Source organism: Octopus bimaculoides, chromosome 8 (genome assembly GCF_001194135.2).
Source record: "Octopus bimaculoides isolate UCB-OBI-ISO-001 chromosome 8, ASM119413v2, whole genome shotgun sequence".
Classification (NCBI taxonomy): domain Eukaryota; kingdom Metazoa; phylum Mollusca; class Cephalopoda; order Octopoda; family Octopodidae; genus Octopus; species Octopus bimaculoides.
In genome coordinates, this window is record NC_068988.1 from 38883158 (window position 1) to 38904097 (window position 20940).

General features: G+C 35.4%; 1 protein-coding gene across 2 annotated transcripts in view; it reads left to right on the forward strand.

Annotated features, from left to right (window-relative positions):
• LOC106884438 (guanine nucleotide-binding protein subunit gamma-1) overlaps nucleotides 1-20940 on the forward strand; it is a 294231-nt gene that overhangs the window by 239851 nt on the left and 33440 nt on the right. The window contains exon 3 of one of the 2 annotated variants that reach the window (XM_014935824.2): nucleotides 17893-17997. The exons of the other annotated variant lie outside the window; for it this stretch is intronic. Within the exon in view, the coding sequence (XP_014791310.1) occupies nucleotides 17967-17997 (31 nt within the window). The 5' untranslated portion in view covers nucleotides 17893-17966. The remainder of the gene's footprint in view (nucleotides 1-17892; nucleotides 17998-20940) is intronic. 2 annotated transcript variants of the gene reach the window in all.

The window sequence follows — 20940 nt, forward strand, 5'->3', positions numbered from 1 at the left end:
ACACACACACACACACACACACACACACACACACACACACACACACACATGTATATATTTATTTTGCATTCATACAATACAAACCTATTTGTTTATAATTAGTTTAAAGATGTTTGGTGATGGGGATATGTTTGTTGTTTTGGTTTTAGATAGTAATTTGTGAACAGTAGCATTGTTTCTTGTAGATTTCCAACAGTCGGCCAAAACATTAGTTCACTGCATTTTTGATTGTGAGGTAGACAAGTGAATGTTTTTAATTTTGTATACAGCATTCAAAGAGCACCATTGTTTTTTGTTGATTTGTGTGTGTGTGTGAGTCAATGTTTACATCCTTTACTGGTATATGATGGAGGGTGTAAAAATGTACATACAGACTTTTATAGATGTGTGTATGTGAGTTAATGTTTTATTTCCTTGCTGGCATGGGTTGGGCGAATTGTCACAATTCCATTCAGTTCATGTTCAAAATTAAAGCCATCCTGATGAGTTGGAGAACCACATCATTATTTTCGTGCATTCCATTTAAGGTTTACATGGTTTCTATTGCTGGATGGTCTATCAAATAACACCCATGCATTTATTAATCAATATGAGACTATTAGAGAAGACGTCAGCTCAAGTTCTGTGTTGAGAAATTGAATCCCGAAACTTAGGGTTTACAGTTCCTGAAGTGATCTTCTTGACCAAACTGCTGTACTTGTGCTGAGATTGGGCTTCACTCAGCAGATCTCTGAATAAATGCATTCCATCCTTGACCATCCCTCCTTTCCTTTTTTTTTCTTCGACTTAGAGAAGGACTGACTGCCATATCCAATGTGTTCTTCCTGTTTGTAGTGATAGTGGTGATGGTGATGAAGCTATTCAGCAGCTACTTCCTTCTATTTTAGTTGGTGCTTGACATTCATTTTGTGTGTGTGTGCATGTGGCATCTAATTGTCCTTCGGTTGGTGGTGGGGGACAATTGTTATTGTTTCTGAACTTAGCCCAACTATCTATGTCAATAACAAAGGTCTGACTTGCTTATGAAGTTAAAACTATTGTCACAACGCACTATTGTTATTGTTACCACCATCTTCATAACTATCAGCTGCATCACTACTCCTTGACACTTATTACTACCACCATCGGACCACCATCATCATCATCAACACCACCACCACCACCACCACCATTATTATCACCACCACCATCATCATCATCACCATCACCGTCATCACCACCTCCACCACATCACCACCACCGTCATCACCACCTCCACCACCGTCATCACCACCTCCACCACATCACCACCACCATCACCATCATCACTACTATCAACATCCTCACTGTCATCACCACCATGGATATCATATAAGCAGAACCAGTTGAGTGTTGTGCAAAAATACATTGTAGTCAACTGTGTCTCTTCACATTTTGAGTTAGATTCCTGCTGTGCTGTCTTTGTATTTTTGCCCTTCTGGGGGTTCCTAAAATAAATAACCAATTTGCTATACTTCTCTATCTGTGGCTTTGGGCCAATCTGAGAAATCATCATCATCATCATTATCACCACCCCCTCCAATACCACCACCACTATATAACCACCGCCATCATCATTACCATCACCATCATGGTGATCGATTGGCAAAACTGTTAGAGCTTCGCACCAAATATTTTGTAAAATTTGCTTTGGCTTTTTATATTCTCAGTTTAAATTTTGCCTGGGTCAACCTTTTTATCTTTTGGAGGTTTCCCAAAGTAAGTATTAGTCAACTACTGCGGTCAATATAATCAGCTGTTCCTTCCCCAAACTTCTGTCCTTGCATCTATGCTAGAAACAATTACTATCCCCCCCCCCACTAATTCTTTCAGGTTTGAAACTGTTTCCTTGTGCATAATTAAAACAAAGTCATTATATTTGCATCCATATATTTAATGCAGGGAGCATTATTGTATTCTTGTACTAGCAGGCCCATTATGCAGGATCCTATTTCAGTTTCTTTGGTGACTGAGAATAGAAGGCACTTCTTCAGAATGAGTTGCCACAGGCTTAACCCTTAAGTATCACTGGTACTCATTTTCAGCTGAGTGGATTAAAGTGACATGAAATGAAGAGTTTTGCTCAAAGACACAATGTGTCATCTGGCCTGGGAATTGAACCCATGACTTTTCCATGTAACTTTTGTCTTTGCATTATTAATTCTCTAAGCTAAATTATACAGATAACCAGTGATGTGTTGCGTTTATTTTTAAGCTTAACATTTCAGGCTTGGTTAAACTTTATTTGATTAGCTTTCCATCTTTAATAAAAATTGGCAAAAACTTTTATGGCATTTTAGCTTAGCCTCGACATGGTTAGATACAGCCCAGTGTTTCTGCCTGTTTGGTAAGAATCAGGTCTTATTTCTATCTATAGCTGGGTAGTTTATCTATACTTGGATTTGAGACCTTGAATTTTAACTTCAGTAATTTTCCAACTCAGTATTTGAAGCCACTTAACACTTTAGCTCAGAGCAGTTGATGGCAGAATCTTAGATGTCAGACATAAATGTCTTTTGGTGTTTATTCTAGCTTTTTACATTTCCCTCTCACTGAAATAAAGTGCCAATACTAGTCATATACTGGACTTGATTTAACACTTTTGATACAAATCTGCCTGTGACTGCCCCTTGTTCTGTGTTATAAACTTCTTGTTTTTAAGTGATCTAAATTAAAACGTTATCGAAAATATATTGTTAATTTCTTCCAGACACCATCTTAATAACGACAAAGTTATTTTGCTAAATTCATCATTATTTTAAGCACCATTTAAAACAAAGGCATTGTATGTCTTCAGAAATATAACAAAAGGATTGACTGCTGGAGCTAGAGTTCTGAAGGAAATCAGAAGTTGCTTTGGTGCCAAGCTGCATTGGAGCATGCCCTTCCCTTCAACATCAGCAGCAGCAGCATCGAGACTGAAGAATATTTGGTTACATACCTACAAACACTTCAACTCACCCATTATTTTTGTTTTGAAATCCGGTGTCTAGTATTTAATTAATTAAACTTTTCTTTTAATTATCTGAAGTTTCTGCCATATTTAACTATGTACGGCACTTAGTTGATTAATCTTGGGTCAGTGGCAAAGTTTGAAATATTGATTAAACGTTGGTAAAATTTCAAACTCCACTACTGTAAACTATTGAAGCCTGAAGATCAATCAGCCATTACCATATCATTCTTTCTTCTATTTTATTTCTTTTTCTTTTAGTTTAATTAAGCCTTTTATTACTGTATTTCTAATAAGTAGACTTAAGTGTTTCACTTAGTTTCCTTTGAAATCAAGATTTCAGAAGATTTTTAATAAAATATAACTTTGTACACTAGTGGTTGTTTTTTGTTGTTTAACCCTATGTTAGTCCTCATAGAGCAGAAACAATGATCAGATGTTCAAGCCTTAACTAACCCATTTATTTTACTCTCTCAAAGATACTGTACTTGTGACTATATTATCCAATGCATTCTTCCTGTTTAGAGACAGTAGGGTGTCAATTGAAGGAAATTTTGCAGCTATTTCTAGCAATCTGAGCATCTGTATAGAGGGTCTTTAACTGCTTCATTTATATAATTTACTTTTTTATCATTTACTTGTTTCAGTCATTGGACTGTGTCCATGCTGGGGCACCACCTTGAAGAATATATAGTTGAACAGGTCAACCCCAATATATTTTCTTTTAGTAAGTCTGGTACTTACTTATTCTGTTGGGCTCTTGCTAGACTGCCAAGTTTGGGGGATGTAAACAAACCAACACTGGTTATCATGTAATAGTGGATACACACAACTATATTTGTATGACAGGCATCTACAGTTTCCATCTACCAAATTCAATTACATTATATTGGTCAATCTGGAGCTATAGTAGAAGACACTTGCCCAAGGTGCCATGCAGTGAGACTGAACCCAAAACCATGTGGTTGTAAAGTGAGCTTCTTCACCACACAGCCGTGTCCATACCTATAAAGCCATGCCTGTTGGTTCTATTTTGAATCTCACTGTATCATTTATATTTCAATGAAATTTTGATCAGGATTTTAATTTCCAGATGACCTTTTTGTTATGGTAAATCTGTAGAATCTGGGTAGGAGGGGGGAAAGGGGGTAATAGCAATGGTCTACATCAATGCAAATAAGTGAGTACAAATAGTTTAAACTGTGGAATGAATTTTATCATGGGCACTAGTGTAGCTAGAGTGTGTGCTACCCAAGGCAGCCCTTCATTTTTTTGCCCCTGGGCCCCCCACAAAAAATACATATTGCCTAAAGCAGACCCAAAAGTGGTGCCGCCTGGGGTGGATCATCCCATCTAGCTACACTAGTGATCATAGGAGGAAGAAGAGAGAAGTCTAGTGTTTTGGGCAGAACATTTTATCGGAAGAGTGCTCAACATGTCGGGCAGAGGTCCTTTGTCACTCAAGAAGGAAAACAATAATAATAAATAGAGAGAGAAAAAGGAAAGGAAGTTTCATAGAAGCAACGCTACAGGGTAAGCCATACTGTAAGAGAAGTTGGTAGACTGGTATGTGATCATTTTGCTGGTATACTTTACTTTTTAACCTGTTATTCCTTTAATTGCAATGCATCATCCTCTTTAGTCTGCATTTCCATGCAAGCATCAGTTAGATGGGTTTTAGACTTATTGCCCTTATCAATAGGTTAAAAACCAAGTCTTATTCATACAAATATATTAAGAATTTGTGCAATATGTAAACTGCTTTTGTTTTGACATTTCTGTTTTTTTCTCTTTTTCTCTCTCTCTCCATTATGTTTACGGATTGGTTTTGAAAGATTCTTGATGTGAAACCATGTGTTGAAACAGATATTGTTACATTTCGGGATGGTCTTTTTTTTTTTCTCTCTTTTTCCTCTTCCAAGTACGCTACACATGCACTATATATTCCTTCATCACTCATTTATTATTGTTCTTATTTTATTTTATGTCCATTCTCTGGAAATTTTTTGTCACACATCTGTGACCTCTTCAGCAGCCCTTTTCCATTTATGTGTATCCTTTTGCTCCGCCTAGTCCATCATGGGCGATTATATAGTGCGCAGTTCCACTGTGTGGAACCTTGGGCAAGTGTCTTCTACTATAGCCTCGGGCCAACCAAAGCCTTGTGAGTGGATTTGGTTGATGGAAACTGAAAGAAGCCCGTTGTATATATGTTTGTGTGTGTGTGTCTGAGTTTGTCCCCTCACCATCCCTTGACAACCAATGTTAGTGTGTTTACGTCCCTGTAACTTAGCAGTTCGGCAAAATAGACCCATAGAATAAGTATTAGGCTTAATAAAAATGAGTCCTGGGGTTGATTTCAACTAAAGGCAGTGCTCCAGCATGGCCACAGTTAAACAACTGAAACAAGTAAAAGAATAAAAAATTAATCCCAAAATATAACAATATTCTTTCTCTTCATTATACTGTTAAGGTATTAAGCATGTAATTTTGAAGAAAACCTCCAGACAGATTTTTCTGTATCATAAAGAAAATCAGATTCAAGGTGAAGGGACGCTAAAACACTTTGTTTTTTTCTTTTGTCTTCAGTTAATTTTTGTTGATGTAGGCATTTATCAGTCTCCTCAGATTTCAGACAACTATTATTGTTTGGTTCACTTAAGCTCTGATTGAACTGATGTATATGATAGGGCGTCCCGTCTGCAAATGTGCAGTTGTTTTATTTAACTGATGGAATTTGGCTACACTTTCCAGAAGGGCAAGTGACCACGTGAAAGCAGTTTTCTTTGTTGGTTTAACTAAAATAATAATTCATTCTTAATCGTTGGTGTGATGTCTGTCAGCACTGGTACGTACTTGCTTCTGATGTGTAATGTATGAAAAGAGAGTGGACTGGAAGGAATGTCAAAGGTTATTTATCTTGATGCGGTCATTCCTTGACGGATGATTAATGATACGCAATAGAAACATCTGAATTATTAGTTGATAATGATGCACCTGTTTTAGCTATTCTTAAAACACTCTACCAAAAATCAATATTTCCTACTATTTTCTGTTTTTGGAAGACTTGACAAGTTTTATTAATAATTTCAGTTTATGGTTGACTTAACTGATATAATTCAATAACTTCTGTAATCAATGAACAAAACTGAAGTCTTTCTAATTAAAGTTTCACTCTGAGTGCTGTTTCTATATTCAGAAAGTAAGAGATGTAATAAATTATCTTAATAGTGAAATGTTTAGACGTGTTGGTATGTTGTCTCTTGTATTTTGCTCAGCTCTGCCTTACTTTCTCTCATGTTTGGCAAGTATTCTCCTTTGCTGTTATTTTCTTTCATTGAAGACATTATACGGTGTTTAGTTTTTTTTTTTCTTTTCTTTTTTTCTGGCTTTTTCTGATTAAAAGTGTGCAAAATGAAACATTGAGTTCATATAAACTTGGAAATTTCAAAATGATTTTGGCACCCTATTCTGTAAAGGTTATAAATTGGCATAGAATTTTAATGTTAAAAATACTCTAAATTTAGTCGGCCATCACAATGAAGTAATGAATTCTATACCACCACCTTTTGAAGAAATTCTTTCATGTAAAGTCTAATTGCTATTATGTACACACACACAATTTAAAAGGAACCTTCATTTCCCTCCAACCAATATTTTCAACTACTTCTGTGGGAGAGAAAAAAGAAAAAAAACTCTATTCAAGTAATTGGCAGATATTCAGTCACTAACCTATCATTGATTTACATACTCGCACTTGTGATTTTTTTTATTTATTAGTGCAGTGGTGTTTTTCACTTTCTCAGGTTTTTTTTATACAGATATTTTTCTTCTTCTCCAGAATAATCTCAAATCGATGCTCAATAAAAGAATTTGACAAGATAACAAATTTCATGTAGACTTATACTTCCTGTTTCTAAGAGTTTAATTATTTAAATTTGACTGTAAGAAATTACCAAAGCAAGTATTCTAGCTCTGGAGTGAAAAACCAAATGTTGAACTGGTTGTGGTGATGGTGGTCATGGTTTCGGGAGAGTGTGTTTTTATACTGTCTCCCTCTAAAAAAGGTTTAATAGAATTTCCATCAAGCATAGCTGTGTAGATAATAAGTTCACCTCCCAATCATATGGTTTCAGGTTCTATCCCTCTGCACAACACTTAAGACACATATTCTTTTCTGGCCACAGGTTACTTGGCAGCCTGACCAGCTCTAGCAGCACGAAAAAAGCACTTGATACACACTGCAAGGTGGTTGGTATTAAGAAAAGCATACTGCTGTAGAAACCAAAACTGACATGTAGCAAAATGCAGCCCACTGGATCCTGTTAAACTGTCCGACTTATATTATCGTGTAAAATGTACATTAAATGATGATTATGATGATGATGGTATTAATCAATGCCTTGTGAGTGACATCTAGTGGATGTAATTTATACAAAAGCTTGCTTGTTTTTGTGTGTATTTTGTTTTACTGGTGTAAACTTGTACCAAGTTGCTTCCCATTATGTTGCAAATCTATTTGATAAATATTGGTGAAATACAATAGGTGAATATATGTTTTTAGAAAAATTCCACCATGATGGTGCCCCAACATAGCTGTAATCCTGTGACTGAATGAAATAAAATGAATAAATAAGTATTACAATTACTATATATTGCCCCCATTTCTCTCTCTCTCCCCCATCCAAGGAAGTTTCAGTTTGTTGCTGACCTATGTTAAGTCAAACTGAAGAATACAATATTTTTAATGACTTGGACAAAGGTAAAAGGTAATGACCACAAACTTTTTTCATTGTTTTTGAGGCTAGTGAAAGCGAGGGAGGCAGTTGTCCTCACACTGGGGCTTCTTTGCTTAAAACAGAGAGCACATTTGGTTAAAGGCACACAATTAGCTGGTGGTGCTGTTAACCCAGGCCATGGTTTAAGACAACTACCCAAGAACAAAGACAATCTCTCTCTTTCTGGCCAGTTTCCACCCTGCTTCTGTTTACCAGCATTCACTTAGGGTCTAGGTTGACCAAGGTACTGCATACTGGAACTGAACCAAAAATTACTATGGCAAACTTGAACTCACTATTGCAAAGTAAACTTAATTCCCAACCATTCTGGGAGTAAAATAAGGAATCCTTGTAATCTAGCTTGGCCATACCATCTTATTTTAAGACTTTCTATTATGTAGTCCTATATATTCTGTGTCCATTCTTTTTCTTAAGACTATATGATTTGAAGAAGCTTTGGCTGCTATTTCGTGCAGGCTGAGCAACTAGTCAGAGACTCCCAAATAACCCACTTAGATTTGAACTCTTGTAATCAAAGAAGAAAAGGAAGACATAAGCAATAAAGCAAATAGCTGTGTTAGTTATTTGTTGAATTGTTCTGACTGGGATATGTAATATTGCCTGGTCACTAGTTGGGATTGAACTGCGGTCGCTTTGGTTCACTCATCTAGCACCTTATGCTCTGCGGTTGTTGATTAGTCAAGAATATGTGTGGTATGTCATAGTAATAGTAGCTGGAGCTTTATCAGTAGTAGTAGTAGTAGTAGCTTCCTTATCTATTTTATTTGAAATTAGTACTGTGTATGTATGTATGTGTGTGTGTGTGTGTGTGTGTGTGTGCTTGCTTGTGTCTTCTCTTTCTATCTGTATGTGCGACCTTTTCATTAGGTAATTGATATATCTCTTCTCATGAATGTAGAATTAACCACACAAGCATATTGTCTGGTTTGCAACACATTGCATCATCTAAGTAATGTTACGTTTCTATTTGTTTTTTCTTTTTTATCTATCTATATTTTTTATGCAGTTAGCTTCTGCTAGAATTATCATGATTTATGTTTCTGCTTTTGTAATTTGTCCTTGTCATGTCCCCTCATCCATTGCTTCTCTGGCAGCTAAAAGAAGCCATTATTATTATTATTATTTACATTTCTTTGCATAATTCTACATTTCATTCATCAGTCATGTTAGTAATTAAATTAAATACTTTCTATCTGTTATGGCTGAGTACATGCCATAACAACACACCTTAGATTTTTATCTGACCAGCACTGTATCATTGTCAAACTCAGCATGTGGTTGTGTGTCTGTGCCAGCTGAAATATTTGGTGAGATGGTTGTTTTGCTTCCATTTGTTTAACAGAGTTTGTTTTTTACAGTTTAGCTTCTACTTCGGTTGCAAAATTTCTTTCCTGTCATGTTTAGGGTCATTCTGTTAACCATTTGTTTCTTTGAGGACCGAAGTCAGTTTGGTTTAACTGCTGTTATTAATAAACAATGTAAAAGGTTTCTGCCTTCTAAATGATCTGAAGCAGTGGCAGTATATATATATATATGTGTGTGTGTGTGTGTGTGTGTGTGTAGATAGATGGATATCAAGATATATATATATATATATATATATATATATATATATATATATAGATATAGATAGATGTACAGCTAGATTGTTAGATGGGTATAGGTACAGGTGTGGCTATGTGGTCAAGTAGTTTCTCTATCATATGGTTTGAGGTTCAGCCCCACTGCATGGCAACTTGAGCACATATTATCTACAGCTCTGTGGTGACCAAAGCCTTGTGAGTAGACTTCATAGAAAGGAAGTGAAAGAATCCTCTGTGTGTGTGTGTATGTATGTGTGTGTGAGTGTATATATTTGTGGCTCCTTGTCTTGGTATGGCCTGATAATTGCGTTGTGTTGTGTTATTCATTTTAAATGGCAACAGGGAAATATTACTTTGCTTGGAAACAAGTGAAGGTTCACGATGAAAAGGGAATTCAGCTGTAGAAAATGTACCTCAATAGGCTCAAGTCTGCCTCATGTGAATGGGAAAATGTGGATAGTAAAGCAACGATAATGATGATCGTGGTAGTGTATGTATATCATAGTGACAAAGATAAAGATCTTGTACATTTAAATGAACCTGGACAAATTCCTCTGAGCAATACCTTAGTGTGTATGCGTGTGTCTAATAAATGTATAGTAAAAAATTGCACCGAAGGACAACAAAAGAACACACTGTAAAAACACAAAGACATGGACCTGCTCATCTCCATTCAGTTATTAACCAAAAATCTTCATAATTTCATGCCATTATCAATATGATTATTCAGTGTGGTGGTGTCATCAGCAAAACATTGCTAGAGTAAGTGAAAGGACATAAAGGAGTGTGATAAAACACAAACAAATGGTAAACAACAAAATAAGGACACAATATAATGGAAAACGACACTGGACACCATCATATATATGAATATATGCATATATATATATATATATATATATATATATATAAAGGCCTTTCGGCTGAGATAGCATCATATTGCATGTTTCACCATCATTGTTTAATGTCCATCTTCCATGCATGCATGGGTAGGAGCTGACCAGGTAGAAGACGACCCTAGGCTACTGTGTCTGTTTTGGTAGGGGTTTTATGGCTGGATGCCCTTCCTAACACAAACCACTTTGCAGAGTGGACTCAGTGCTTTTTATGTGGCCCTAGCACAGGTGAGGTTAGCTTTGGCATGATTTTTACAGTTAGATGCCCTTCCAAATGCCAACCACTTTACAGTGTGGACTGGATGCTTTTTTATGTAGCACTAATTCTGGCATGGTCACCAAGTAAGTTGCAAGACAAGGAATTTTGAGAGGGGCAGGGAAATTTGAGGGGGGAAGTTGTTTTTTAGTTTACAAAAAGTGAAAGGATTCCACATACAAAGTTTATATTTGATGCTTGATTGTGATAAACTGAAGTGTAAAATTTTGTATTTTCTTAATTTTTACAAGAGAGTATATTTAAAATTGTGTTCAATTAGAAACCTTAAGGTTCATCTTATCAATATCAGTCATTGACCATAATTATACACAGACACACACACACTGATAAATGGTTTAAAAAGTTTACTTCATCATCATGAGAGTCTGACTTGAATGATATTTTGGGTAATGCATTTTACCACAGTATCAGGTTGACTGAATTTTTGTGAATGAAATTAGATAGAAAGTAATTTTTGTGGAAGCCATTGGATGGGTTGTGACTGTAATTCAGGCATCCAGCCTTGTCACATGCTATGTCATCTTGATTCAGCCTTAGGATTACATGGAGAGCACTCTGTTAGGGTTGATCATGGTTATCTTTGTCTGAAATTTCAGATCTTTCTATGTTGTAGAGCACGCTTATGTAACCCTTGTTGTCTGGTATGCCATGGCACACTGGTGTGCCATGAGATGATGCTAGGTGTGCCACAGTGTAAGCTGAATATAATTTTTCCCTTATACTTTTAGTTATAGTTTTAGTTCAGGTGTGTCATCTAATTTTGAAAAGAATATAAGTGCACTGCAAGTGAAGAGAGGTTGTAGAGAACTGGAAGACTCATCATTAAAGCCAGTGATGGCATTTAGTTACTTTTATACTTACTCCATATCATACTGTTTGTATATGATTGCCTGTTGGATTCAAAATGTTGGGGTTTCCCTATAACTGACAGATTATTGTTTACTACTCCTCATCAATCATTCCTGATGATCAAAATCATTATAACCGTTACCATCCTGTATTTTTTTTTTATTCAGGTTTTGTGTCATACTATTTAATGTGCCTTTCTCTCTTAAGACAATAGGTATAATTTCAAAGAGATTTTGCTATTATTTCTAGCAGGTCATGATCTGTAATTTGGTAGCCCAGTGCTCAGGTCATTTGTTTAAATCTTCTTAAAGATTTAAACAATTTAAATCTTCTGTAAGATTAGTGTTAAATGTTTTCTGTTATGGAAAGTTAACTGTAAAAACCTTAACCTTTTCATCTGGAAATGTTTCATTAAGCCTTTGCCTTTTTAAAGCATTTTCATTAGTTGGCCCTACATGTTGTTTGTTGTTAGCCCTTGTTTCACACATTCTAAGAAAACTTTTCCTTTCATAAGTCTCAAGATATTCTAGAAGTTGAAAAAAAATGGGGATGTGTATCATATACGTAGATACAGGGAAATATGTTCTGTATATTGCATATGACACTGAGTACAGGCAAAGGGTTAAAACTGTACATATTGATTTTAGTCTTTTAGGTTCTACTTCCGCTCTCTTTCTCACCCTCTTCCTTGCTCCCCACCTCTCTCTGTCTCTTTTAAATACCTTTTTGTTTATGCCACTGTGTAGTGTATGCAAATGGAATTTTTCTTGGTGGCCTGAGCTTACAGTGTAGTTTCAGTTTATGATCACTGCTACTTCACTTTGTTTTCCTTCCTCCGGTTATGCTCTCCATAAAATCTTTTCATATCTCAACACTTCACAAGTCAATAATGCTAATCACACTTTAATGGATATCTCTATGTTTTATGAACAAAATTAATAAAGGAAATCAAACAATTGACTTGTCTTTCTCACACTTGTAAGATGGAAAATAAAATAATGATTTGATTTATTATTGTTTGATTGATTTCTTTAATTCAGGATAAAAAACAACAACAAAAAAAATATAATAAATCAAGTTCAGAATTATTCAGAAATCTTATAATGGTTAAAATCAACCTTAAATGAAAAAAGAAATATAATATATATGAATTACAAAATAAAAGAACAAATAAAATGCAAAAAAAAAAATTAAAAAATAAATAAATAAATAAACGGAATAAAGAAAGAATTAAAATTTTTAGAAGTCACATTGGGAAAATGTTTTAACCCATTAAACTGTCACTAACTCTAATCTGTCAAATTGAATCCTTTTGAATTCAAAAGACAAGGTTGATTATCATTGCTGCATCCAAACTGAACTTTATTTATTTATTTATTTTTTTTTTTGTCAGCTTAACCCTTTAGCATCTTAACCAGTTATACCTGACCCTAATATTCTATCTACTTTATGTTCAAACTAGCCACATCTGGCCTCTCACAGCTACCCTACAAATGCCATTCTAAAAACAATCACTTCATTGAAATCTGAAAGCTATGAGACAATGCATAATCAATTTAAAACAATGTAAATAAATAAGCATTAGATTTAACAGAGTAATCCTTATGCTAACGAGTTAATCCCTTTCCATACTGATTTGTCAGAGATCTCTGGTTCTGTGATACAACACTGTCAATTTTGAGGTGTTGATATCTAAGTTAGAACCTTCCATCATAATTTTATGTAAAAGCTTTTAATTTAGTTGTTCCAAACACAAGCTTAATAGCTTGGAAGTTATTTTATAAAACCTTTCACTCACTTTTTATCCTTTCAATTTGGATTTTGTTCCGAAATGAATTGGAATACAGCATAGGCAGTGGTTCTTTTTTTTTTTTTTTTAAGGAATGTATTTGCACAAGGGTTGACAAAATCAAATTTTAATTAATCTTGTCTTGGAAATCTCATTTAATTTTGTTTTGTTGACATCAAAAACAAAAGCTTGCACAGGTGCGAGTAAAATTCTCTCTCTCTCTAAGAATGTATTCTAAATAAGTTCTCATAGGTGCAGGAGTGGTTGTGCGGTAAGAAGCTCACTTCCCAACAACATGGTTCCAGGTTCAGTCCTACTCTGTGGTACCTTGGACAAGTGTCTTCTACTATAACCTTGGGCTGACCAAAGCCTTGTGAGTGGATTTGGTAGACAGAAACTGAAAAAAGCCCATTGTGTGTATGTATGTGTGTATGTCTGTATTTGTCCCCAACAACTGTTTGACAATTGGTGTTGGTGTGTTTATGTCCTCTAAAATTAGCAGTTTGGCAAAAGTGACCAATGGCATAATTACTAGGTTTAAAAAAAAAAAATTACTGGGGGTTGATTCAGTCAACTTAGACTCTTCAAGGCAATACCCCAGCATGGCCACAGTCTAATGACTGAAACAAATAAATAAATAAAAGAATAATATAATTTAAATTGCTCATAAGAACTGCTGACTCTAGGGCCTTGCGCCATGCTTGAGTACTACCGTATATGCTGCTGCAGTAATTGTCTGATGTTGTTCAATGTGGGAATTTGATACCACTCTTGTGAAGGCGCTGTCTTGCTGCAAATGTAAATTCATGAGATCTTATAGATAGAATAGAACTGAGATCTATTTTTTGCAGACTCTTTATAGTATGTGAGAGAATATTCAAGATTTCCGTTGAGCCCTCAACTATTTCTCTAAAGATCTTCACGTATAAACATGGCTGTTTTGAGATTAGTGAATTATTTTGATGGAATAAGTGGGGGTGGATTGGTTAAAATAGCAAGATGTCCTGTGTTTGTGGCCCCATGGTATATTTTATACTTTTTAATATTTTAATCCCACTAGAACTTTTCATCCTTCTGGAAGTTAATAAAATGTGTTTGTGAAGCGCTGAGATCAATAGTATTGATTTAAAATTTTGGCACAAGGCCAGCAATTTTGGAGGAGGAGTTAAGTCAATTAAATCAGCCACTATATTCAATGGTACTTATTTTATCACCCCAAAAGGATGAAAGGCAAAGTTGACCGTGGCAAGATTTGAACTCAGAATGTAAAGACAGACAAATGCTGCTAAGCATTTTGTCTGGCAAGCTACCAGTTCTGCTAGCTTGCTGCCTTAGCTGAGATCAGTAATATTAACAGTTCTTTCCCAAATTGTGTGGGTTTGTACCTATGTTGACCCTCTTGGGACACCCAGGTCGATTGATACAAGCTGAAAGGACTTTGAGGCTGATCCATCAGCCCAATGGGATAAATGTTGAGAATGATTGGTTTTGAAGTGTAATGGCTAATCAGAGATCATCTTTCAGTAAATGTATTTCGAGAAAAAAAAAATTGTGGTCTTTTTGGCTACACATATCGAAACACCATGTCTCAAAAGGGTTAAAAATCATTATTACTGATAACCTGAATCTTTGCTCTCTCTCTCTCTCCTTTTTCCTATTTTGTGATTTTCAGATGGTTTAAACTCTGTTGATCATCATGGGCTCTTGTATTTGACATGCATGGCAAATATAGTACTCGATTGCACAGTATTTTATAAAACAGAATAATGAGGTTAATAAAACCAAATAATGTATCCGTTAGCATTTGTTACTAATTTGTTGTGGCTGTCTGCTTCCTGGGTCAGTTCTTGTTGAGTTGAATCATTCCAGCTGTGACCATCCTGTCTGCTATTAGGCTGTGTAGCTAGAGCTACAGTATCTAATGTAACCTTCATTTCCCATGACTAGGTTGTAGTTTGAGGGAGAATTGGTTGCTGTTTGTTACAGGTTTGGCAGCTATACATCATTAGCTCATAACAAGTTTATTTACAAAACTTGGTGTCAGACTGCATGCATGCACTAGAAGAGAGTTGGACTTGATGAGGAAAAAAAATGCGTTATCTGGAAGTTTTTGAATATTTTTGATATTTCTGATGGAAATGATCGAGACAGTGAAACACCAAACCAAATACTTAAGTGTATTTAGTTTCATGTTTCTTAGTTCTGGTTTTTTTAACTTCCTCCAGAATTAACTTTGTCTTGTTTTTTATTTTATTGACAGTAAGTACAAGTAACATTGGAGTAAAGGAAGCAGCCCCTTTGTGGTCATACACCCTGCTAAGAATAGCTGCAAATTCTATAGACCACTCTTTACCAACTTTTGATTAAAAAAAAAAAGACATGTTGGATAACGTAGTTCCTGCTGCTTTGTATGAAAAAAAAAAAGAATGTAGAATAGTCATGATTATAAGCCTTTAATCATAAGCCTGCTTAATCAGGGCTGATGTGGGGTTAACCATTTAGCATTCAGACTACTTTGTCAAATGTAATGCTTATCTATCCGCATTGTTTTGAATTAATCATGCATTATCCTGCAACTTTGAGATTTTGGTGATGTGACTTCATTTTTGGAATGACATAGTAAGGTAGATGTGAGAGGCTGGATTAGGCCAGTTTGAGCATAAAACAGGTAGAACATTTGGGTTAGATATGGCCAGTTTAAATGTTAAAGGGCTAAACAACTACCAATGGCATACTGAAGTTGGTTTACCCAAGTCCTTATGGAGGCGTATGGATTAATGGTTAGGGTGTTGGACTCATGATTGTAAGATTGTGGTTTTGATTCTTGTACTGGGTGATGTGTTGTGTTCTTGAGCAAAACGCTTCATTTCCCATTGCTCTCGTCCACTCAGCTGGAAAAAATGAGTAACCCTGCGACAGACCAGTATCCTGTCTAGGTGGGGAATTTATATACCATAGAAACCGGGAAACTGGCCCTTATGAGTTGGCATGTCTCAAGAAGGTAACTAACTTACTGACAAGTTCCTGTATTTATTGGCTTGTTTTCCCCCAAAATCTTATACTTGTTGGCCTTGTGCTTATTCAAAAGTAATCTATATTCAATGTAACAAAGGTAGGGAGTTTGAAGAAGAAATGCTAGAATACATGGCCTAAATGATCTGTAGTATTTAGTTTCTTTACTTTAAATTTCAAGTTTAATCATTTGCCTGGCCAAAACATTTTTACAAGTTTTCCCTAAATGTCTGTTTGTTTTCAGACTTTTAGACAGCCCTTGTTTTATATGCTCCCATCATCATCATCATACACCTGTTTTCCATGGGTTGGACAGCTTGACAGGAACTGATAAGGCCAAGGGTCGCACCAAGTTCCATAATCTGTTTTGACTTGGTTTCTATGGTTGGATGCCCTTCCTAATGCCAACCACTCCACAGAGTGTACTGGGTGCATTTTATGTGGTACTATCACTAGTGCTTTTTAAGTGGCACCGGCATCAGGTTACTCTGCTGCTTGAAGATAATTGGGATTATGTGTTGTATATAAATGCATTGACACCAGGGAAATGTGTCTTCTGTATCACATGATACACAGAACAGGCAAAGGGTTAAATAATGCCAGCACCAATAAAATATACTGTAATGGAAATTAGATACAGTTTACTGTATTCCTTCTTCAATAATGGTTTTGTACTGCACAAAGAATTCAGTGGTAGCATCTAAAGAAAGTCGATAGATCAGAAGAATTAATAGAAACTAGAGCATAATAATGGTTTAAAATTTTGGCACAAAGCTAGCAGTTTTGAGGGAAGGGGTTTAGTTGATTGCATCAGCCCTTAGTGGTTAACTAGTGCTTATTATATCAACCTGGAAAGGATGAAAGACAAAGTTGACTCGGCAGAATTTGAACTCAGAATGCAAAGAGTTGGAAGGAATACCACAAAGCAAAGCATTTTGTCCAACATGCTAACAATTCTGCCAGCTTGCCACACAGCATAATTATGGTCTTGTGATTTTTTTCTCCCTTTACAGTGTTCAAATCCAGCACATGTCAACTTTATTCTTCACCCTTCCCTGGGGGTTGAATATGATTGACTATGCCTTAGTTAGAAGCCATTCTAACTTTAGCACAGTGTGTATTGTTAGCTTTTTAAAACAATAATGATGGATTGCAAGAATCTGTAGAATATCAGGCATAACGCCTTGTGGTATTTATATCCCTTAACATTCTGGATTCAAATCCTAATGAGTTCAACTTTGCCTTTTAGCCTTCTCTGGGGTCAACAAAATATGTCCCAGCTTAGTTGAGGAGTCAATCAATACAGATCAACTCTCCTCTCATTAAAAGTGTATAGCGGTGTTGTAACTAAGATGGTGATCAAACATCTGAAGACATGGAAGTCATTTTTTTTTAATCTTGCAGAAAAAAAAAAAAAAATTAATCAGTGTTTTTTTTCTTTTTAATTTAAAAAAAAATTTTATTTTTATTTTATTTTATTTTATGTTTCTTGTGCATGTCAAATTTTGGTTTTAAGTGTTACTGTCTTTAATTCCTTTTGTTTTTTGGGTTTTTTTCCTCTGGTTTTGATATTAAAGATCATTACAGTTGAAATTTGTCTATCATCAGGATGTGTGAAAAAAAAGTGATGTACATACATATTTAACTCACAGAAAAAAAGAAAGAAAGAAAGAAAGAAAGAAATCAAAGAAAACTATGATTTGAACTTTATTTCAGGCAGAGAGCTGAGGACGGCCATTGGATACTTCTCTCATACATGAGCTCATAGTGGTCTCACTTCAACGAACAAAATGACATCGGGTGCACAACCAACAGCTGCAGGTCGACGGAATTGCTTACTAATACCTCACTTCCACACCTAAATATTAGAGACAGTAACAATTCAGCAAATGCTTTCTCTTATGTGCATTTTATAAGTTTCTGTGTGTGTGTTTCACCTATTTTATATATTGCTTCTATAAGGAATATGAATGTGAGTGTGTATGTATGTCATGTCAGGCTCATGTGTGTGTGAGCGTATTATAAACACAAATCATGAATTTGGTATTCCTTTATTTCATCTGTTACGTATGTTCTTGTGTTTGATAATTGATGTCATATTATAAAGGTGATTTAAATGCAATTTACAGAGCAATTTAATCATTCTGCAAATTAATCATTCTGAACATGTTTTTAGGCAAGCCCTATTCAGACTGTGTAGTATTTAATGGTATCACACAGCAGAGGGAGTTTAACATGATTACTATTAAGAGTTGCAACCAAAATGACAATTTTGTCACACACCTAATGCATCCATTTCTAATTTATACTCTCACACACACACACAACGTGTATGTGTGTGCCTGTTGTCAGTTCAGTACCATAATTTCATGCTGGTATTTAATAGTCTTAACATGGTAATCTTTTCTGAAATTTGTTGCAGTTTTTGAAGCATGAAACAAGATGGGCTTGTCACTGTTGCTCTGTTTGTCTTCTTGAAAATGTCTTATAAAATTATGCTGTCTGCAAGCTGATGTTGAAGACACATTATGATGTTTTTTCTATAAGTTTCCAGCACATCAGGCAAAGCACCAGTGGTCACCATATCCAAATTCCTGAATACTAGTGTGAAACTATGAAACTGAAGTGACTACAGGTACTAAATAGATATCTATGTCTCTGAGTGCTGTTAGGCCTGGTAATCTGCATAAAGGCTTCAATTCAGGTTAACTTGTTTAACTGCATCAAAATATTTATCTGTCATGATTTGAGTTACTTAAAATATGCTCTAAGGCATATATTTCATGGACTGTAGAATGTCTTATACCACTCTGTCCTTTTAAAGTAGAATGGTGCATGGATCAAGAAGGAAGGGAAAAGAGAAGGGATATGGGTACCTTTTAGCCAATTTTAGCCAAGTTCCCTCTATTGCAAGCATTGAAGTCAGGTCTCTGGCCTGACAGGCCTGGCAAAGGATGATGGATACATCTCTCCTTCCTTTTCTGAAGAATTTCCTCTAAACATGTTTATTGATCACTTTATGAGGCTTGATTTGATTAGAGTAGTTTCAAATTTGAAATCTTGACTTTAAAATGTGACTTTAAATTGCATCTGTTAGTGGAACTTTAGTTTGGGGGTTCCAAGGTTTTGAAGGGTGTTGAACCACCTCTTGGCTACTTTTGTTCCCTCATCTACTTTCACCGAGTAGTGACACCTGTCAGGGTCTCTTCTACAGGTTAAATAGCATCTAGCCATCTGAGCAAGGGTATGTTGAAGTCATGAGATGCAGCATGATGGATAGAAACTATTTTGGCTGGAGAACTTATTTGATCAATGGTGAATATCACTAGATGCTGACAAATTGTCAACGGCCAGGATCATCCAGTTCAGTTAGTGAACTATTGCTACCAGCTATCAAAAGACCAATGTGACTAAAACCCAAGCTAGACATTGATGCCTCATCACCCAATCAAGATGTCTGTCTTGGAAGAGTTACATTTGTCCAGGCAAGTCATCGGACATAAATGAATGGAGTCTCAAATCATGTTTTAATATCTTTTCATTACAGAAGATGGCAAGCTGGCAGAATCGTTAGGGAATTAGGTAAAATGCTTAGCAGCCTTTCATCCATTTTCACATTCTAAGTTCAAATTCTGCAACGGTCAGCTTTGCCATTCATCCTTTCAGTTGAGTACTGGGGTTGGTGTGATCAGCTTGTCTCCTCCTCTGAAATTCCTGGCATTGTGCTTATGATAGAAGCTAAGGTCTTTTCATTACAATTAAAAAGGTTTGAAGAGATACTGAAGCTTGTTTTATTTGCAATGAGTGCAATCTCAGTTGTTAACACTGCTTTAGACTCTTGGATAGGATGCTAAGGATTGCAACTGCTTTGGTACTGTTCTATTCTGGCATTCTCAGGCAACAGTGCTTTTCAGTGTGAACAGCATTTGTGGAACATGATGTATGAATCATCTGCAGAATCTTCTCCCAGTAATATTGAGGTGTATTATCTAAGCCATTAATTACCTAAATTAATCAATTTCATTAGGATTACAGGAAGTACTTGCTATGGTGTTTCATATGCCACTGCATGATTACTTCTGTCAGAATGAATATCAGAATGGAAGTGCTAAGCAGCATAGGCTCTCGTTTTGATGGTTAAATATAGTTTTGATTTTTTAGCAGTAATATTTTGTGTGTGCATATATAATGTGTGTGTGTGTATATATAAATACACACACACACACACACACACACACACACACACACACACACACACACACACACACACACACATATATATATATGTAGCAAATGATCCATAGAGACTAGTTGTTAGCTTTAGTAAAAAATGTTTTTAAATATGTGTTTGTGTATATAAATTTTGTGTGTGTGTGTGTGTATGTATATAAATTCCAGGAAACAAAGTACATTAATTATAGAAATATTTGTTTATCATTTCTATGGCTAATTGAAAACCACATCCAATTAAATATTTATTTTGGTGAACACATTGAGAGAGAGCATTCGCTGGGTTACATTGCATGAACATTAATCAAGAACCTATTAAAGTGTTTTTAAAAATGGATTTTTAGGAACAGAAACTAACGAAGAAAACTTACTTCTTGCCATTTTTGGAATTTATGCTTCTTTTGTTAAATAATCAAAATTCTCTTCCTTTTTCATATTTAAACCATAGTGTTTTAAATACTATATATACATACATACATACATACATACATATATATATATATATATATATATATATATATATATATATATATA